Here is a 17793-nt window from a genome sequence, read left to right as displayed (position 1 = left end):
TGACCCCTGAGCCCCCACCCTGACGCCTGCACCCCACCCTGCGCCCCCAGACACCATCCTCCATCCTCCACCCCCCCCGTGCGGCCTATTCCCGCCACACTCAGCCGGGGAGAGCAGTGCGCCTTTAAGAGGCGTGGCCTCCGCCGAGATTACGTCACGACCAGAATCCCGCCCCCTCCGCACGGGCGCGCCACTCCCCGTGCGCCCCCTGCCGGCGGGCGGGCCCCGCCGCCCCGCCCTGCGTCGTGACGTCACCCACAGCCTCGCTCCTCCCCCCGGTCCCGGGACGTGACGGCAGCCACGCGCCTGCGCACCGCCGTCCTTTCGCCCCGCCTCTCCCGCGCCTGCGCAGAGCCTTGGCGCGCCTGCGCGGGAAGAGGGCGGAGCCAGTCAAGCGCAACGGGGGGGCGGTGCCAGCGGCGCGCCTGCGCAATAGCGGGGCGTGCGCTCCCCCCGTTCCCCCCCCCGCCGCGCCAGGGCCGAGAGCGGGAGGCGGCGGGGGGGGGGAGGGGCGGCGGCGCGGGGCCGCGCGTGCGCGCGGGGCGGCGGGGAGGGCGGGGGGATCCCCCCCGGGCGGCGGGGCGCGGTCTGCGCATGCGCGGGCGGCGCGGCGGCGGCGGCGGGGCCCTGAGCGTCGGCGCCGCCTGTGTGTGGTGCGTGCGCGGTGCGTGTGCGGCGGCGGCGGGCGCGGGGCTGCGCCGCCCCCTCCATCCCCCCCCTTGCGCGGCATGGCAGCGGGCGCGGGGACCCCCGCAGCCGCCCCCGGGCCCGGCTGGAGGAGGAGGAGGACGACGGGCAAGCCGCAGCGGCCCGTGGGCTAGGCCCCGCCGCCCTCTCCCGCCGCCCCCTCCTCGTCGCGGAGCCGCCGCCGCTGAGGGGCCACCCCCGCCCTCCACCCCCCGCTCCGCTCCCTCTCGCTGCGGGGGGGGGCTCTCGGGGCCGCTCCCGGGCTGGATGAATGTGGGAGAAGATGGAGACCAAGACGATCGTCTACGACCTGGACACCTCCGGGGGGCTCATGGAGGTGAGGCCCGGGCCGCGGCGGGGGGGAGGCCCGGCCGGGGGAGGCCGCGGGGCTGCAGGATGGTGAGGGGACCCCCCCGCCCCCCCTCCGGAGCCCCGTGGCCATACAAGGAAGCGCGGAGGGACCGAGGCGTCTCGCCCAATCCCCGGGAGAGGCCTTCCCGGACACGGGGCCGGCGGGTGGGGCGGACCCGACACAGGCCCCGTGTCCCCCGCGGCGGGCCCGGGGCCGCTCTCCCCAGTCCAGCAGCCGGGAGAAGGGCGCTCGGGGTCAGGGTCCATCCCAGCCCCTCAGAGCCCCTTTCTGTCTTGTCTGTCCGTCCGTGTGCAGCAAATCCAAGCCCTCCTGGCTCCCCCCAAGAGCGAAGATGGGGAGAAGAAGAGCAGGAGGCTTGAGAAGGAGCCCAGGCGAAGTGGCAGGGCCACTAACCACGATAGCTGCGATAGCTGCAAGGAAGGAGGGGATCTGCTGTGCTGCGATCACTGCCCCGCCGCTTTCCACCTCCAGTGCTGGTAAGGCTCGCCGCTGTCCCCCCGGTTGGCTGTCCCAGCAGATCCTTCCCTCCGTTGGGCAGCTCCCGCTTCCTGTTAGGTCCCTGCTTTTCTGGAGACAGGGGGGACACCGTCCTGGGCAGGGACAAAAAGGAGCTGCACACCCCGCTTGGGTCCATCCCTCTGAGCAGCCAAGGCAAAAAGCCCCCTCACCGCTTTCTCCGGGGGTGGGGGGTCCAGCACCCGCCTTTCTTTTTGTGCTGAGTAGCAGCCAAGAGGAGGAGCGAGACTGCTGGCTGCGCGGGCCTGGCTGCTTTGCTGCTGCCCCATCCCAACCTTGCAACTCCCCAGCCCCCAGGCAAAAAAACTTCCCCTCCTCACCCTTCTGTAAGGGTGCTTTGCTTTGGGGGGGGTCTCCGGAGAGTCCTGCCCAGGGGGGGCGGGAAGCGGCGGTGGTGTCTCCGCGCCAGGCCTGACGTTCCCAGCGCTTCCGTGCTGCTGCAGCTGCTGGGAATAATGGAGGTTGCTGTCTCTGTGTCTCCCTGCCTCACTGTTTACAATATGGCGACCTTCCTTTAAATTATATTTTTATTCTCAGCGCCATTTTGGCTGCATATATGACTTCCAAACCCTCGCGGCCCTCCCCCCAGTATCTCCAACGTGAAAATACCTTCCCTGTGGAAATCCACGCCTCCAGACTTTAAAATTGGCCGGTTTTATTCCTTTCCCTCCATTTTTTCCTTCCTCCTGACTCTTCAGACCTGCTTGTCTCCTCCGTGGGGGTGACTGCCGCGAACTGGGGGGCAGCTGGGTCCCCTTGCCGGGAGTTGAGTGGCTTTGTTGATGAAGGCAGATCTTTCTGCGTGCAAATCTGGGTGTCGAGGCGCGCGTGGAGGCGGTGGCAGAGCTCTGGTCGGCGGAGGCTGCAGCGGGGAAGGACTCCGCTGCCTTCTCTCGCAGCTCCCTGAGCTCTGGGCACAAAGCGACCCGCCAAAGGCGCCTCAACTTTCTGCCCCAAAGTTTTTTACCTTTCTGCACCGGGAGCCCAGACACATTCAAAGCTGCTTCACCCGAATCTCCCCTCCAAGAGTTGGCGCAGGCGGGCGGTTTGTGTTAAATTAGAGCAGCCAGGGTGGATAATGGAGTGGAGGAGGGAACAGGGCAAGTCAAACAGCTGGAGCTTGGGCGTGCAGAGTACTGTTCCTTAGGGGAGATTTTTTAACCACATTCCTTTCTCTCTTTCATGCTTTGGAGCTTTGTTTGCCACCCTGTTACAGCTGTCTCCTCCTTGCTTTTTTATTTTTTTTCCCTGTTTTTATTTTTTTCTTTTGCTTGGTGGTTATACCGCGTTTATGTGCTAATTGCAGGTCTCTGAACTCTTATTAAACTGATTGCTGATACCAGGAAAACTGAGTGTGCGGTCACAGGTCTGTAGGGAGTGTCCCGTTAGCAGCGTGCAGTCAGATGAACCGACAATGCTGTAGCGTGCAGCCATGACATCATCCCTCCTACCCTGAGGAAGTGCTACTGGTGGTGGTGCAGATCCTCTAATATTTACTAAGACAATGCTAATTATTATTAATTTTTTTTGCCTAGCCTCCTTGGTGAGCTATGATTTAAGGTGTTTTTTTTCTTCTATTGGATGTAGGTGCTTAAAACTCGGTGTTTGCTCCCAGATGGTACTGAACACGTCCTGAGCTTTCTCTTAATGAGGCTCGAGCGTTGTCTAAAACTGCACGTTTTGAGATGGAGGAGCTGTGACTAACGCTGTAGAGTTTCCTGATTGACTTGGAATCATAGTTAGTCCCGACTGTAAATGTGACCGCTTTGTGCGAGGCTAAATCTGGCTGAATTTCATGTCTTGATTTGACAAGTTTCTTACAGTTAGCGAGCCATGTAAGTCAGATATTTGTAAAGCTTTGGCTGTACTCAGGTTAGTTGCGTTATAATTATTAAAAAGTACGTATTTGGCTAACTAGTCAGCCTTCAGAACAGAAATGGAAGGGGCAATCCTGGTCATGCTTTCTCACCATATTTGTTGCCTTCCCTGGGGTATCTCTCGGACGATCATTTTGACAGCAGTCCAGACTCTGCTGCAGGAGGAGGCTCGGTCTGGAGCGGTGCTGGATAGGCTTGGTCTAAAGGCCTCTGGTTTGGGCCCAGCTCTGCCCCCCTGCTCATGGAGCTCTGTCCGTCATTCAGTCAAGGCCTTCAATGGAACCAGGTTGCTTCAAAGGGATGCTCAGGTTTTGTTTTCATGTTTTCTTCCCTTTGCCTCCTACATCTTGCTTAGAGTAAACTTCTGAATACAAACTGAAGCTTAAAGGCAGCACTTGCAACTTCCTTTCTGCCTCCTTTATTTTATTTAAAGAACAGCAGCTATAACACAATGCTTGTTTTAAGTCATTTGAATAGCAGCTTAAGTATACTGCTGGGGCATACTAGCTGGATTGCGTCGACAGCTTACCTGTTCTTTAAATATTTATTGTAAGCTTTAATACCAGATTGCGTTTATTATCAATATAGAAAAAGAAAAAAGAAGAGCAGCTCTTAATTGGTGTAGGATTTGTAATCAATTGATTAAAGCCGTATAGGAGAGGCCATATTATAAAAGAAAATGAATGACGCGGGTGTGATCGGCCCAAGTCACGCGCAGTAGGCTGGGGACAAACCCAGGAGTAAACGCAGCTCAGTGGCCCATAAACGGGTTTTGTTTCTTCCTGTGTAGAGAAGGCTCCTCTGTATCGTGTTGTTTAAACCTGTAGCAAGCAAGTTGGCTTCACCAGTTTGCCTCAACTTCAATTTAGCACCTAAACCTCTTGTCTTCTGCAGAAAACAGAAGGTGCGCGACCAAAACCGCCAAAACTTTCCGAGCCTGATAGTTTTACACTTCTGCGGTGGTAAACAACAAGTGTTGTTGATACGCTGTGGGAACGACTGCTCTCCTGAATTAACGTGGGTGGACGTGGCTTCCCGATTCATCTGTTGGGTGTCAGTTCTTCTCACAACTCTGTTTCAGAATCACTAGTTCAGTGTAACACTCTTATAGGTGCCGTGAAAGTCCATTATTGCCACCAGCCCGGCTGCAGATAAACTGGCGTGGTGGGCAGGATACAGGGAAGTGTGAAATCCCTTCCAGATACTTAGTTCCAACATACTTGGATTAATGTCATAGTCAGGTGACTGTCTTCAGGTTTGACTTTCCAGAGAGGTTTTTTTTTCTGTCCCTAATATTTCTTGAAAACAGAACGTGAGCTTTTTTAGCTGAAGTCTGGTTTTTGTTATGCTGTTTGCCCATGACCTGCTGCTTTGGGAAATGGTGCAGCGTGCATTTTCATTCTGGTGTTCTGCCTTAACCCAGGCCCCTGGGAATGCTGTACGCTCCTCCTTTACATGATTGAAAAACCAATTTTCCACTACTTCTGCTATTCTTCCCCGTTTACGTCCTCCTGGCTGCGCGATTGTTAGAATTCCCCTTATTTTCTTGAGCTCGCCGTAAACTTGATTCACATTCGCAAAGTGACTGATGTTGCAAATTCATTACAGCTTCGCGGAAGGATTAGAAAGATCCCTGGGAGAGGAAAAGTTTAGTTAACAAGCTGGGGGAGGGGAGTGACAACAGGAGGGAGAAAGAACTAACACAGAACAGTTTCGTGTTTGTTTTTTCTCTGTTTCTTTTTTTTTTTAAACTCTCACTGCCCGAGTTTCTGGTTGGAGGAGCCCAAAATCGCTAACCTTGCTGAATGCTGCCGTTCTTACAAATCGCTCGCTGCTGGCTGTGAATGGCAAAGTGACCCGGGTTGCCTAAAGCTGCCGCTTACGGTAAAGAGACGGTGCCAGTTTTGCAGCACTGCCCAGCAAAAAGGCTTCCAGGAGCTGCTGGGAGAGGTTCTCTGCATCTGTACTGGGGCCTGGTAGCTCCATCAAACTTTTCGCCGCTTCGTGATTATATTTGGAGCGTTTGGCTGCGTTTCGCCCCTGCTTTGGCAGCTGGTTGTCAAAGAACTGGAGCAGCAGAGGAAGCTGAACTAGCTGGAGTTTTGCATATTTTCTATGAGTCAGGTCAGTTAAGTGCTTTACACAAAGAATGGAAAAAAAGTTGCATTTGGCTGGCAGGACACGGCAATAACTCTTTCCCTGCCTTATTCAGGTCTAAATTGTCCTGCCTTATCTTGGCATTTGGTCTAGCTTGGGGTTTTTTATTCAAATATCCATTCTGTGTGAGGGGAGGGAAACATCAGCCCGTCCATTGTCTTAGCTAATCCTTCCGTTAATGGGCATCTTTGCCTGCCCCAGGAGTTTCAGGTGGAGCTTTGAATGGGCTGAAGGAGTCAGGGATGCCCAGGAAGGTGCTGGCTTAACTTCAGGCCTAACAGTGAGCTGCAGAGGAGCGGGGTTTCAATACATCAAGTTATATGTGTTGTAGCTCTTACACACTGGTGCTTCTGACAGCTTCAAAAAAGTTTGTCGTTTCATTGCAGGAAGTTTTGATTGTGAGGCTTTCTGTTTAGTTTGGGTTTTTTTTTCCCCATTAAACGACTGGCAAAAACCTGCTTTAATATGCATGTAATTGCATCTTAAAGAACAGAGAGCAAACTGTTCCATTTCAAACATTGAGTTAAATGTATCTTAACTGGTAGTTTGTTAAAACAATATACTTTTTTTAAGAACGCCAACAACTTTTATTTGTACGTATCTTTGATTCTGATGTTTTGGTAGCCAGGGCCAGTGTAGTCTCAGTCCTAAACCAGAAGGAAGCAATCGCGCTGGCTCCGTTTCTCTGTGTGAGGGTGACTGCGCATGTGTCTGCAGATGTGGTAACACGATCAGTCTTGGCAGTTCTCTTCAGCAAAGTTGTACCAATGAGCTCCTTTGCTCTCCTTGTTTTGTCCTAAATCTCTCGATGCAAAGGCAGATAAGGTCAACCTAAATCTACGGGTGTAAGCTGAGGGCACCAGAAAACCTTCCACAATAAGAATTTGATGAACTAATCAAATTTTGGGACTTGCAAGCCACGATTCTCACCTGCGTGTGCGTGTTGCTTGTGTTAAGCTGAGCATGAGCGGATTTTGCAGCGTGGGCAAGAGCTGGGCATTCAGACCAAGCTGCGAATTGCTGCCGCCGTTCTCAGCATCAGCGGAAAGCGGTGGGAGCAGAGAGTTAGGATTCTGTCAAAGTCAACATTTAACTGCTTAACTTAGTCTTTGTCTCCAGCCGCGGCTGCTGTACAGAGTAGCGTTACGCCCAACATCCGTAGGGATCTGAAGCTGTTTAAAAGGGCACGGTGCGAGCCTGTTAATAAGCAAAGTTCTCTGCTGTTTTGTCCTTTTGCTTGGGAAAGTGCCAATTTTATGCTGAGTGGGACTTGTGGAACTGAGGAGTCCTTTTTTTGTGCTGGTGCGGGGCCTGGTTTTGAGTGGCCTCCCCAAATTCACTGGCTGGATTCGAGGTAGAGCTCAGGGCTTTGTTCCCTGGTCTTTCCCAGTGTCTCAGACCTGCAGGCGTGACTCACAGGAGCCTTGCAAAACGTGGAAAGGTCTTCCCAGAGGAATTCCAGCTCCTCCAGGCATTTGCAAAGGAAATTCTTAATTGGATTAGATTCATAATACCAATCTACTAATTACTGTTTGTTATGGAAATCTTAGCGCTATCTCATAAATATATTCACCTCTGTTTAACGTGTGTCTTTTTATCACGTACAAGCTCGGCGTTGTTAAGGTTGTGCAGCCAGCTGCCTGTGGATCCTATAGCCAGCAATGGGAGGGCTACTGTGTTTATAGCATGAAGTGCTCTCAGAATTCTCCCCTCTCTCTCCATTTCGCAGTGTTGCTTCAGGTGGAAGTAGGGAATGGGAAGCAAGTCGTGACCAGCACGTCTGACGCCCGCTGTGCTTCAGTTACAGCGGGTGTGAAGGACATTTTGGGTGGGGGGAGCCCCCATACTGTTGGCAGCAACAGAACTGTGTTTATATACTAAAGGTCAGTACCAAAGATGGATTATTTTCCCTGTGAAACTGACCTTTTTGCCTTGGGTTGTAGGTGCTGTTGTGGTGTGAAGAACCACCTGCACAGGGGACAGGGCTCCGTGTGCGGGACAGGCTGAGCCAATTCGAGATTTCGGTTGCAGCACCGATACTGAAACAGTTTTTCCACACAGTAGAGGCGCTAACAGCAGTTCTTCTGTTTATTGACCCACACAAGTGGATGTTAAACTGTTTTTATTGCTAGACTGACTCGCCGATACGTGCCAGGTTCTTGAGTTTTTCCTGTGCTCTGGAGCCCTTATTAATCCTTGTGTCGGTGGCAAATAGCAGGAACCTGCTCTGAAGAAAAGGAGTAGGAAAGAAGTGTATCTTCCTGAAAGCACTTGTTACAAAGTCTGAATATTTAGGGAGTGCTGCCTGTTGCAATATAAATCACATGTAAGAAGGATGTACCTGTTGTGGGGTTTGTTATTTTTTAAACCAGTCAGGAAGTAAGCTTGGACTCGTGAAAATGCTAATGTATCAGAGAGTATAATATGGCTTTGTTACAGGGGTATGAAGTGCTGGATTTGAAATGAGTGAGTGTAAGCAAAAAGCATCTTGCCACGTCAGGTTACTGGCTCAACTTGTGATTTTTGTGACATGGTCAGATTGTCAGAACTGGCTTTTTCTTCCTGCAGTAGTCGATTTACGCTGCCTCCAACTCCACCGCTCGCTAGATGTCTGTCCAGCTTCCTCGGAGGAATGCTGCAGTATCCAGTAACTCTGTAAGCCGAGTAAAAATAGTGCCTTACCTTCTCTTTAATAAGGGGGTTGACGGATATCAGTTGTAACGCAATTACATACCTTGTTAGGGTATGGAGTAAATGCTCCCTATAACCAAAAAAGTGAAGAAGAAAAAATTCTATAAATCATTTTTCCAGTTGGTGTGTCAGATCTTGAGTACAAAAGGCAAAGAGCATCTCAGCCAGCTGGGGGAAATCTAGCGCCTGAACCCAACTCTAACCCAGTTCTGCTGACGTCTGCTCTGCACGAGTCGCTTGAAGTAAACTAGATGGAGCTGGAGATTTCCGACTTTGAACCCTGCAGAAAGCAGCGGCCCAAGGATGCGATTGAGCCGGCTGAAAACCCCACGCTGGATTTCTGGCAGGCGCCGGTGATTGGTGTGAAACACCTGCCTGTGCAGGCTCTGGCTTTGGGCAAGGCGTCACGTGGACTTCCCGGCGATCTCCGTCTAGAATAGCAGCAGGAGCAGGATGTGAAGGTGATCCGGAAAAGAATTTATAATGTGCTTTAAGGGGTTTTTTTAGTGGATATTTCTATTGTTACTCTTTCCCCTCTCCTCCCCAGTATTTTTGGGAAAGCCTGGTCCACACGTAGATGTCAGGATTCTGCTTCCCTTGTGCCCGTGTGAAGACAAATGCACGCTTTTGCTTTATGGGTCTGTCCTTCATCCTCTTCTGATGTGCTGCTTTCCTTTTTTCCACCTTATTGCTTCTGTCCTTTCACCCCCATCTCCTTTGAACACATTCGGTATGGCTGGGGCTGAATGTGTTCACTTCTCGGAAACCTCTCAGACCTGTGTTTTGATTATATTTTTCTTTTCCCCACCGGAGATGTCTCTTCATTTATTGTTCTTTAAAGACAAAATTGGATGAAGTGATTCTCACAAGAGCTGTGTTGTTCCTCAGCCCTCTTTCTTTTCCCTGATGCTGCCCTGCGTGTCATCCTGCTTTGAGAAGATGACTTCTAATCTGTTAAGAAGAGGGTGTTATAAAGATCTGAACACTCAATAATGAATCTGGACATTGAATTCGGGCTATTGTTACTATTGTCTGCAGCACAGGCGTGAGTGCACAGGAAAGAAACCAGAGTCAGGATGTGCAGAATGCCTGAATTTCTGGGTCTGACCCAAATTTTCCAAAGTCAACAAGTCTTCCTACTGACTTCCATGATTTGTCCTTATAAATGCAAAGCTAGCGGTTACATCCCAAATATCAGAGTTCATAACCAAACAAACTTTAATTAAAAAAAATCTCAGTGCAGTGCAGATGCATAATTATTTACATAGAGCTCTTCTATCTATCTATCTATATATATATGGAGATTTAATATCCTAAAAAAACAATACTTCCTTTAATTTATTGTCAGCTGTTAACGAGGTTAATAACTAAAGAGTTGTCTAGGGAATGGTCTCTGTGGGCCAGGTTCTTTCTATAAATAGAAGTAACTAATTACATCAGGTGATCACATGTTTACGCGCAGCTTATCCAGTTTATTGGACTCTCCTGCTTGTTAGGTTCGAGACCAAAAAAAAGTTCTACTTCATCACGTTGGAGGGAACTTTTTTGATTCCCAGTGTTTCTCTCTGTGTGGCCACATAATGTTGTTTCAATCCTGCTTCTGTTCTCTGTTGCTGAATCCTTATTTTCACCCCTGGCCGTGCTGTTGGAAGGATGCGTGCTAAGGGGATGCAGCGTTCCAGGTGATGGCATAACTGGTCATTTTGGTTCCTTTCCTTGCATGGTGGCAGCTGTACTGACCTCTCCAGTGATGTCCAGGTCTCCTTGCTGGATGTTAGTAATTTAAAACATTTTATATGCATGCTCAAGACTTTCACTTCAATATAAATGAAGTTATGCTGACTGCTATTGAGGTTTTTTCCCACTCCTTCCCTCAGGAGAAAGAATTGCAGCGCAGATAGAAGTGTAGTGGCCGATGCTCTGTAGTTAATGTGAACTGCACTACTGGCTTTGAGTAGGTACAACTTATAAAACATGTGAGCCTGATCAAGACCAGAAAGTTCCTGAAACTCTCTAAGTGTTAATGTGATCAGGCCATGCTTATAGGTCTCTGAAGAACAGAAATTAAGCTGGGCTTACCTGACATTTTGTCCTCTCTGCTTTGGTGCTTGAGAAATCTTCAGCTTCATCAGGAAGAATGTATTTTGTACTCCTGAGTGTCGTGGCTTTCTCCATGTAGAACTCATAGACCTGCCTTGAGTAGTTTGTGCTGAGGAATAATCCTGACGCTGCCGGGATAGAGGAGAGGGCTGCCAGTGTTCTCAGAACCATCCGCCAGGTCTGAATTCTGTCTTCAGAACAGAGTAAACTCTTGTTTAATCCAGTGGTCGCAATAGGAAGGTGAGAGAGTGCAATGGAACTGGGAACGGGCTGCAGCTGTTAATTGTTTAGTGGGGCTTTTATTATGGATAAGGTAGAGGCTCCCGGCGCTGGGTTCCAGGTGTGGTCCTCCCGCAGGGTTTCGGAGCAGCTGTGAGCAGAAGTGTGTCACTTGGGCGCAGTAAAATAACTGAATTTGTAAGTGATGCAACGTTCTGCCTTTCTCAATGGGGCGCTTGTCCCGCGCCAGCAGCGAGGCTGGTTCCCCGGTTTGTCTTCGTGGCGGCCCTGCCGTAGGAAGCCAGGGAGCCTTGTTCTTTATGGAGCTGGTAGAGCAGCTGTAGCTCTATCCATCACCGGGATAAATAGGAGGCCCATAGAAGAGCCGAAAGCCTTTTTCCTTACTCTAACTGGCAAATGTAACCAGCATCCTTCATTATAAGCCTGTCATTGAGTCTTGGTAAGTTAATAATGAGATTCCTGAGAAGGAAAAACGTCCTTGCCTACATTTTTTTTTTTGTGGGCTTACTATTAACAATATTTTCACAAAAACATATCAAAGTCTGATTGTTGACAACAACCGCCATCAAAGACAAGTCCAAGAAAGATTTGCCAGACACCGCTTTGTTTTCCAGCTGTAGCCTGATGGGTCCGGAGCTGCTCTTGGTGCCATCGATGTCCCCTCCGGGGAAGATGCCACTAGGAATGTGTAAATAACTTCAGGTCAGCTTCTCACTGGTTCCTTTGGGAGCTCTGGCCCAGTTTGTATTGAAGAAGGTGCCATTCCTTTGAGCGTTTGTTTACTTATTTATTGAGGTCAGCAAAGTGAAGAGTACTTATGGGATTTGGACTAACAACAGGCATCTGATGTATGAGAGCTCCGGAGTGTGAAATTGAAAAGCCAAGTAGCTTCATGCTATTGTTTGCTTGATAAAAGCTCCTAATATATGGATGACTCTTGGAGATTTTTAAAAATTTCATCTTCGCCATTTAAATTTTATTTAAGAGAGGCTTTGCATAATGTTCTGACCATGGGAGCTCATCCAAAAGTTTATAAGAGCAAGTCTTGACACCACAGATCCGGTATGAATTTTGGGAGATGGTATTTAACTTTTTTAGAAGAAGCAATGAGACTAGTATTATGGCAAATGACCTTGTATCAGTGTTGTTTCTTTTGAAGAGGCAGTAATTAACATCCCCTTTAATTTTCAGAGGCTTTATAAGAGCTGGTCTTCCAGGTATTTGTATAGATATTAACTTTGAAAGTCACACTTGCTTCTTCGGAGCTGTCTTTGTCTTAAATTCAGAAGTGTATTCTGCTGAGCAGCTTTGATCAGGTCACCCCAAACCATCCAGGTAAAACAGCACTGGCCACCACTCTTGCCTGTGATGATAAAAGAGGAAACTTTCTAAAATGAAGGTTCAGCCAAATTGTATGGAGCGGTACCACGGATTGGCGCATAGTCGAAAGGAGACGTGTTGCAGCGGAAGATAAAGTTGGTGCTGTACAATTCCAGGTCCTGTTGGCCGTGGACACCAAGGGCTGGAGATGTGTGTGCTGATGAACCCATGAAAGATGGGCAGAAAACGGCCGGGGCGCTCCTGCCAGACTCCTCATTCTTACCTTGGGTATGAAGAGCAAGTTCCCTGTTCGGATTTAAAAATCAGTTTCTCTTACGCTTACAGTAAAAGGTTGAAGAATGCGGTCGTAACTAGTCAATTAAAACGGCGTTCGTTAGCGCTTCCCGGCATTCTGCGGGGGCCCAGGACGCGCGCTCTGCTCGCGGGGAGCCCAGCGGTGCCGGAACAGCGCTCATCAGTCTTTGTTAGTGCAGCGAGCCGCCTTGATGAACAGTTCATTAACCAGGAGAAGCAGAATCTGTCTTTTAATACACTCGCTATAGCAGTTAGGCCTGGAGAGCAAGCAAAAAAACCTCGGAGGGTAGTCTGAGAGCTCAGACCTTGCTGCTGGTCTGAAACTGATCTTTCCCCCTCCTTCCCCAGCCCTTTGGGTAGCAGCGCTCGTTAAAATGCTTCTCTAAGCCGTCATTTGAGAGTACGGTGTATGTAGGATCTCATGGTTATTGAGCAGATAATTCAGACATAACAAATGGGACAATAACATATGCACTTAAGAAGAAACCTGTTCTAACTCTTCCAGGCAGCTCCCGGGATTCGCCGTGGTATTAATTGTTTCATTGTAAAATGCGTAAGATTGAGGTAACAGTTTTAAAACAAATAACCGGAGGCGCCTGGCACGCCGCGGCGCTGGATGGGCAGACGTGTTCCCAGCGGTTCGGGCGTGCTCGGCAGTAGCTTCAGAGGGCTGAAATTCACTATGAACAAATCAAAATCTGTAGGGCTTTTTATGTTTTTTCTTTCCCCTGGGGTGCTGGGAGGGGGAACGAGCCCGATGAATCTGTACTTGCTGTAGCTGCAGATCTAAGAGCTCGTTTTCCAACAGGATTAAAACCTGAGCTATTGGATCCACCTCAGGACTTGGATTTATTTCCCAGCAAGCACACGGGGACCATTTGTTACTCTCCTCCTTCCAGCCCCTGTTCCCCACTTCAATTAGCAAAAGATTAATTTGGGGCGAGGGGGGGAAGTTACTGTTTGAGCCAAATATTTGCGACTTCATGCAAAGCAGCCAGTAGCTGAGCTTTGGTGTAGTCTAGAGCCTGATCTCGTGTTCATCCAAGTCCTGCAGGAAATGAGAACCAGAAGCTGCAGGTACGATGGCGCGTGTGCCGAGCGCTGCGTTTCTGGAGCGCCTGGAACACGGAGGCCTCTGAAACCCTGCGCTCCTCCTCAAAATGGCTGCCAGATGTGTTGGCTCGACTGAATTCCCCCGAGCCCGACACCAGAAATGCCGAGGTTATTACCAGTTTGGTTCTTGCTGCGGTTCTTCCATCGGTCCCGCGGGCCGGAGCGTGACGCCGGCCTGGCTGCGCTACCTGTGCGCGGTTTCTGCCGGCGAAGGGCTCACCGGGACTGTTTAAACAAAGGAAGCGTGTTTGTTTTTACAGCTCCAGCTCGGGAGCCTGGGCTGGGATCCTGAGCCATTTCCCTGTGCTAGGAGCAAGATTTTTCGAGGAAGACGGCCTCTCCCTTTGCTGCAAAGCACAGCTATTGCAGGCCAACAAATTTTGTCTTACCCTGTCTGACTTGTCGGTGCTGGAGACTTGTTCATGCTCAACGTGGGTTTGGTTTGATGTTTGACTGTAGATGCAACGTATAGAGACTCCTAAACGAACCACAGCCTGGCTTTTGGGCACGTCTCGTAAGCTCCTTGCTGGTGTGGCCACCCTGCTGCTCAATCCCTTGTAACCCAGTCGGTCCCAGCTGGATCCGTTGTGCCCCGTTTGCTGGTTAGTGGGACATGGAGCTTCCAGGTCCTGCGGTGATGCATCCGTGGGGTGCTCAGCACAAGAGATCAGGCTTGCAATGCAGCTGTCTCTAGCATCAGCAGGCAAAGTTTTAAAAGCACAGTTTAAAGCTACACCGTGTGGTAACTAGCTGTTTATCTGACAGCATGTACACTTTTCCCGCAACAGTCAGCAGTTTGCTGAAATAACAAATCATCATAATAAAGAGGTGTCGGAAAGTACTTGAGATAGTAGTAAGATCTGTAAGGAAAGTGTATCATCTAGCATATGCTGCTCTGCCTTTAACCGAGGAAAAGTGTTTCTCAAAATAGTCCTCCTTACTCCTTCATCTAATTTGATTTGGTTTATTTCTAGCAGCAAAATGAGGATGTCATTTTGATGTGATACAGCTTTTATAGTAAGTGCAGATCCATGTGAGTAGGATGTATCTTTCGCTTCATAGCCAAGGCAAGCTGGGTATGGTGACACGTCTAAGAGTATTTGGGTTGTCTTGAGATAGAAAGTGGTTTCCAGCATTAGGGATGGAGTACATGAGAAGCAGTGGGAAGGCTTCATGGCAGCTGGTTAGATCGGACTCACTCTGCAAATTCAAGGGATGGAAATGCATAGATATGCGAGTGTGCTTGCTGCACGGGAATCTGTGTAGTCTAACGTGGAGTAATTGAGTTATTTAAGGAGGTGTTGGTGTTAGGAGGGAGGTCTATGTGTTGCGCACAAGTGAATCCTCCATTTATCTTTGCTATTTGATTCTATGACCGTCTTATGAAACGGTGGAGCGCGCTGCATGGTGGAGTTGAGATGGGTGTCGTGGAACAGAACCTGTTTAGAGACGTCTAAGTGGACGTATGGGGGACCGAAACCACGGAGCATCGCCGTAAAGAAAAGGAGGAACTTCTGGGAGCGGAACCCGCAGAGCTGCCCTGCCCTGGGCTGCGTGTGTGTGGGCAGAGGCGTTCCAGAAATAACAGTAAAGCGTTGCTTTGTGTTTCTCTTGCAGCAACCCTCCGCTCAGCGAGGAGATGCTGCCTCCGGGGGAGTGGATGTGTCACCGCTGCACCGTACGCCGCAAGGTAAAACCTCTCGAATAGAGTGATCCCTGCCCTTCCGACTGCCCCTTTGAAACTTGTGGTTTATACCTTCCTCTCCCCATAGCATGTGTGTGTGTTCCACCGGAGCTGCTCTTTGTGTTTGCACTTGTAAAGGGCTTGTTAGGAACGGGCTTAAAGAAAACTCAGGGGTCTCAATGAGACCCTCCTGGTATTTTTAACCTAGGAACCAAAACGGAGGTGCCCGCTGTGTTCTTGGCAAGCTGCGCCTTTTAAAACTGTTTTCCTTGCCCCCACTTGTGGGAAGCGGGAAGAGCTGAGGCACAGGGGGACGGGAACAGCTGAGCGGGCGAAATGGGACTCACGTTAACGCAGCTTTGGCATCGGGGCTGCGATTCTGGTTAATGTGTGTTTCTTAGAAGTGTGACTTCACAGCAGTTGCACATCAGCAGAGGGTGAAATCACAGTGAGTTATGATTTCCTGGGCTGTTGAACAGGATGGGGAGGAGATGATTGGGCAAGATTGTGCCTTCTTTTATTTTTTCCCCTGATGCTCTTTCTCCAGGAAGCTGTCTTGCACAATGTAAACATCTTATTGCTGTGACTACGTAAGACTGCATAGCAGAGGGCTTAGAAACTGCACCAAACTATCTAGCAACTGTGTTCCCTTGAAGTGACACCCAAAACAGATTGGAAGAAAACTGTTACGCTCAGCCTTTTGTTCCTGAAGCGATTGCCTTGTTATGTTTCCAGGGTACTGTTCAGCCATCTGCCAACAGTAAAAATGAAGGTCGCAAATTTAAGAAATAAAATTTTGAAAGAGGTTAAAATATCCTCAACTTTTCTGTGTTAAAAATGGCCTGATAACACTTGGCTCCTTTCACAGACCATTTTAGTGGGTTGGCTGGTTCATCCATAGTGGTGATGCTGGCAGGGACTGGGTCTTGTGGTGATCCCAGTGTATTGTTTCCTCTGCTGCAGTTCCCTGCTCACCTTGTTTGAGATTCCTGTGGTCAAGAGATAGCAGAGCAGTGTTTGTATATTGTGCCTCTGTTCTCGAGCTGACCTTCTTGTTCCATAACGGGTTCGGATGCGCTGCCAGGGTTAATAGACTGCATTGACAATGAATGGTCTGCATGGAATTTCTCAGTGTTGGCAGAGAGTTGGCTGATTCCTCAAGAATTTAGGACTAGATGCTGTGAAATGTTGTCCTGATCTGGACTCAAATACGGCTATCCTGAAAGGAGAGAGAGACATGCTCATTTTCTTCCCCCTGCGTGGTTCCCTTCAGCTGTTTTGTCATCTGTACATTGCAATCAATTCTTTTTCGCTAGGTCAAAGCTTTAATGACTTCGCGGGGGAAGTTGTAGTAAGTGGCTCAAGCCTTTTCAGATGCTCTTTGTCTTCGATTGCATATTTGTCGAGGTTGATGTGCTTTGTTTGTGGCCTCCATGATAAGCCTGCCTATTCATGTCGTGCAGAAGCGAGAACAGAAGAAAGAGCTGGGGCAGGTAAATGGATTGGTGGACAAATCTGGGAAAAGGACCACCTCCCCCACCAGTGACGCAGACCTGTTGGACAGGTCTAGCAGCAGCATCAGGGCTAATGCGCATGCCAGGATCTTGGAAAGGAGAGCGAGCCGGCCTGGCACTCCCACATCCAATGCCAGCACCGAGACCCCCAACTCAGAGCAGAATGATGTCGATGAGGACATAATTGACGTGGATGATGACTCTGCCATTGCAGAAATGGACTGTGGGCAGCCCCAGCTGAAGCGACCGTTTGAGCTTCTTATTGCTGCTGCCATGGAAAGGAACCCAACGCAGTTCCAGTTGCCGAATGAACTGACCTGCACCACAGCACTTCCAGGTGAGCGGTGGCTCCTCTCACGTTGGTGAAGGCGTCCGCGGTTGCGTCCTGCTGCCATCTGGCCTCTTTTCCCTCTCGACTCTGGGGTGGTTGTGGCTCCGGTGAAGCTCGGTGGTGAACACGGGGTGCAGACGTACCCCTGAGCTGTGGGGCTGCTGCTATGCACCGCGTCTCCATCAGCGCTTGTAAAAGGTGCTTTATTTACTGTTGTCACCTTAGTCTAGATCATTGATCTGAAGAAAAAAACTTCCAGTTGTCAAAATACTTGTCTCTGGTTTATGATGTGATGATCTAGTAAGAAAGTAATGACTTAACGTATAAGATGTCACCGAAATGATTAAGTATTAAATATAACTGCTTTTAAAGCCAGCCTCTTGTCACTTAAGGCTGGATTTAGAGGTTGATAAGGGTTTGTAAAGCAGCTCTCTCTGCCTTTTCTGTTTGCCTCTGCCTTATGTATCTACCAGAAGGCAAATCTCTACTATGTGGGTAACCCAAAGCCTTTTAAAATTTACTTTCAGGTACTAGTAAGAGGAGAAGAAAGGAAGAAACCACAGGAAAGAATGTCAAGAAAGCACAACATGAGTTAGACCACAATGGTTTGGTTCCCTTGCCAGTGAAAGTCTGTTTCACATGCAACAGGTACGTGACTTTTCCATGGAAGCTGTTTGGTGTAGCTGAATCCTTCACAGGGGCAAAGTTCTTACCGAAAACAAGTAGTTCCCATTCTCCTTCATTAGTTGTTTACAGTCCTCTAAACAAATGGGGGTATAATCATAATTTTTTACAGCCCTGCATGACTGTAAAAGGTTTTAAAATGTAGCCTGAAGAGAGTAAGCTGTCTCATCTTCAGTATTTTTCTACTAAGA

The 17793-nt window shown here is 49.5% G+C and overlaps 1 protein-coding gene across 1 annotated transcript in view; it reads left to right on the top strand.

Annotated features, from left to right (window-relative positions):
• The first annotated feature begins 624 nt into the window (after positions 1-624).
• Positions 625-17793, top strand: part of PHF12 (PHD finger protein 12) — a 30877-nt gene continuing 13708 nt past the window's right edge. Inside the window, exons 1-5 of the mRNA XM_065853188.2 lie at positions 625-1024; positions 1355-1536; positions 15007-15079; positions 16537-16924; positions 17446-17566. Coding sequence (XP_065709260.1) covers positions 959-1024; positions 1355-1536; positions 15007-15079; positions 16537-16924; positions 17446-17566 — 830 coding nt within the window. The 5' untranslated portion in view covers positions 625-958. The remainder of the gene's footprint in view (positions 1025-1354; positions 1537-15006; positions 15080-16536; positions 16925-17445; positions 17567-17793) is intronic.

This window comes from Patagioenas fasciata, chromosome 19, assembly GCF_037038585.1.
Source record: "Patagioenas fasciata isolate bPatFas1 chromosome 19, bPatFas1.hap1, whole genome shotgun sequence".
NCBI classification, from domain to species: Eukaryota; Metazoa; Chordata; class Aves; order Columbiformes; family Columbidae; genus Patagioenas; species Patagioenas fasciata.
This window is presented reverse-complemented; position numbering and strand designations above follow the sequence as displayed.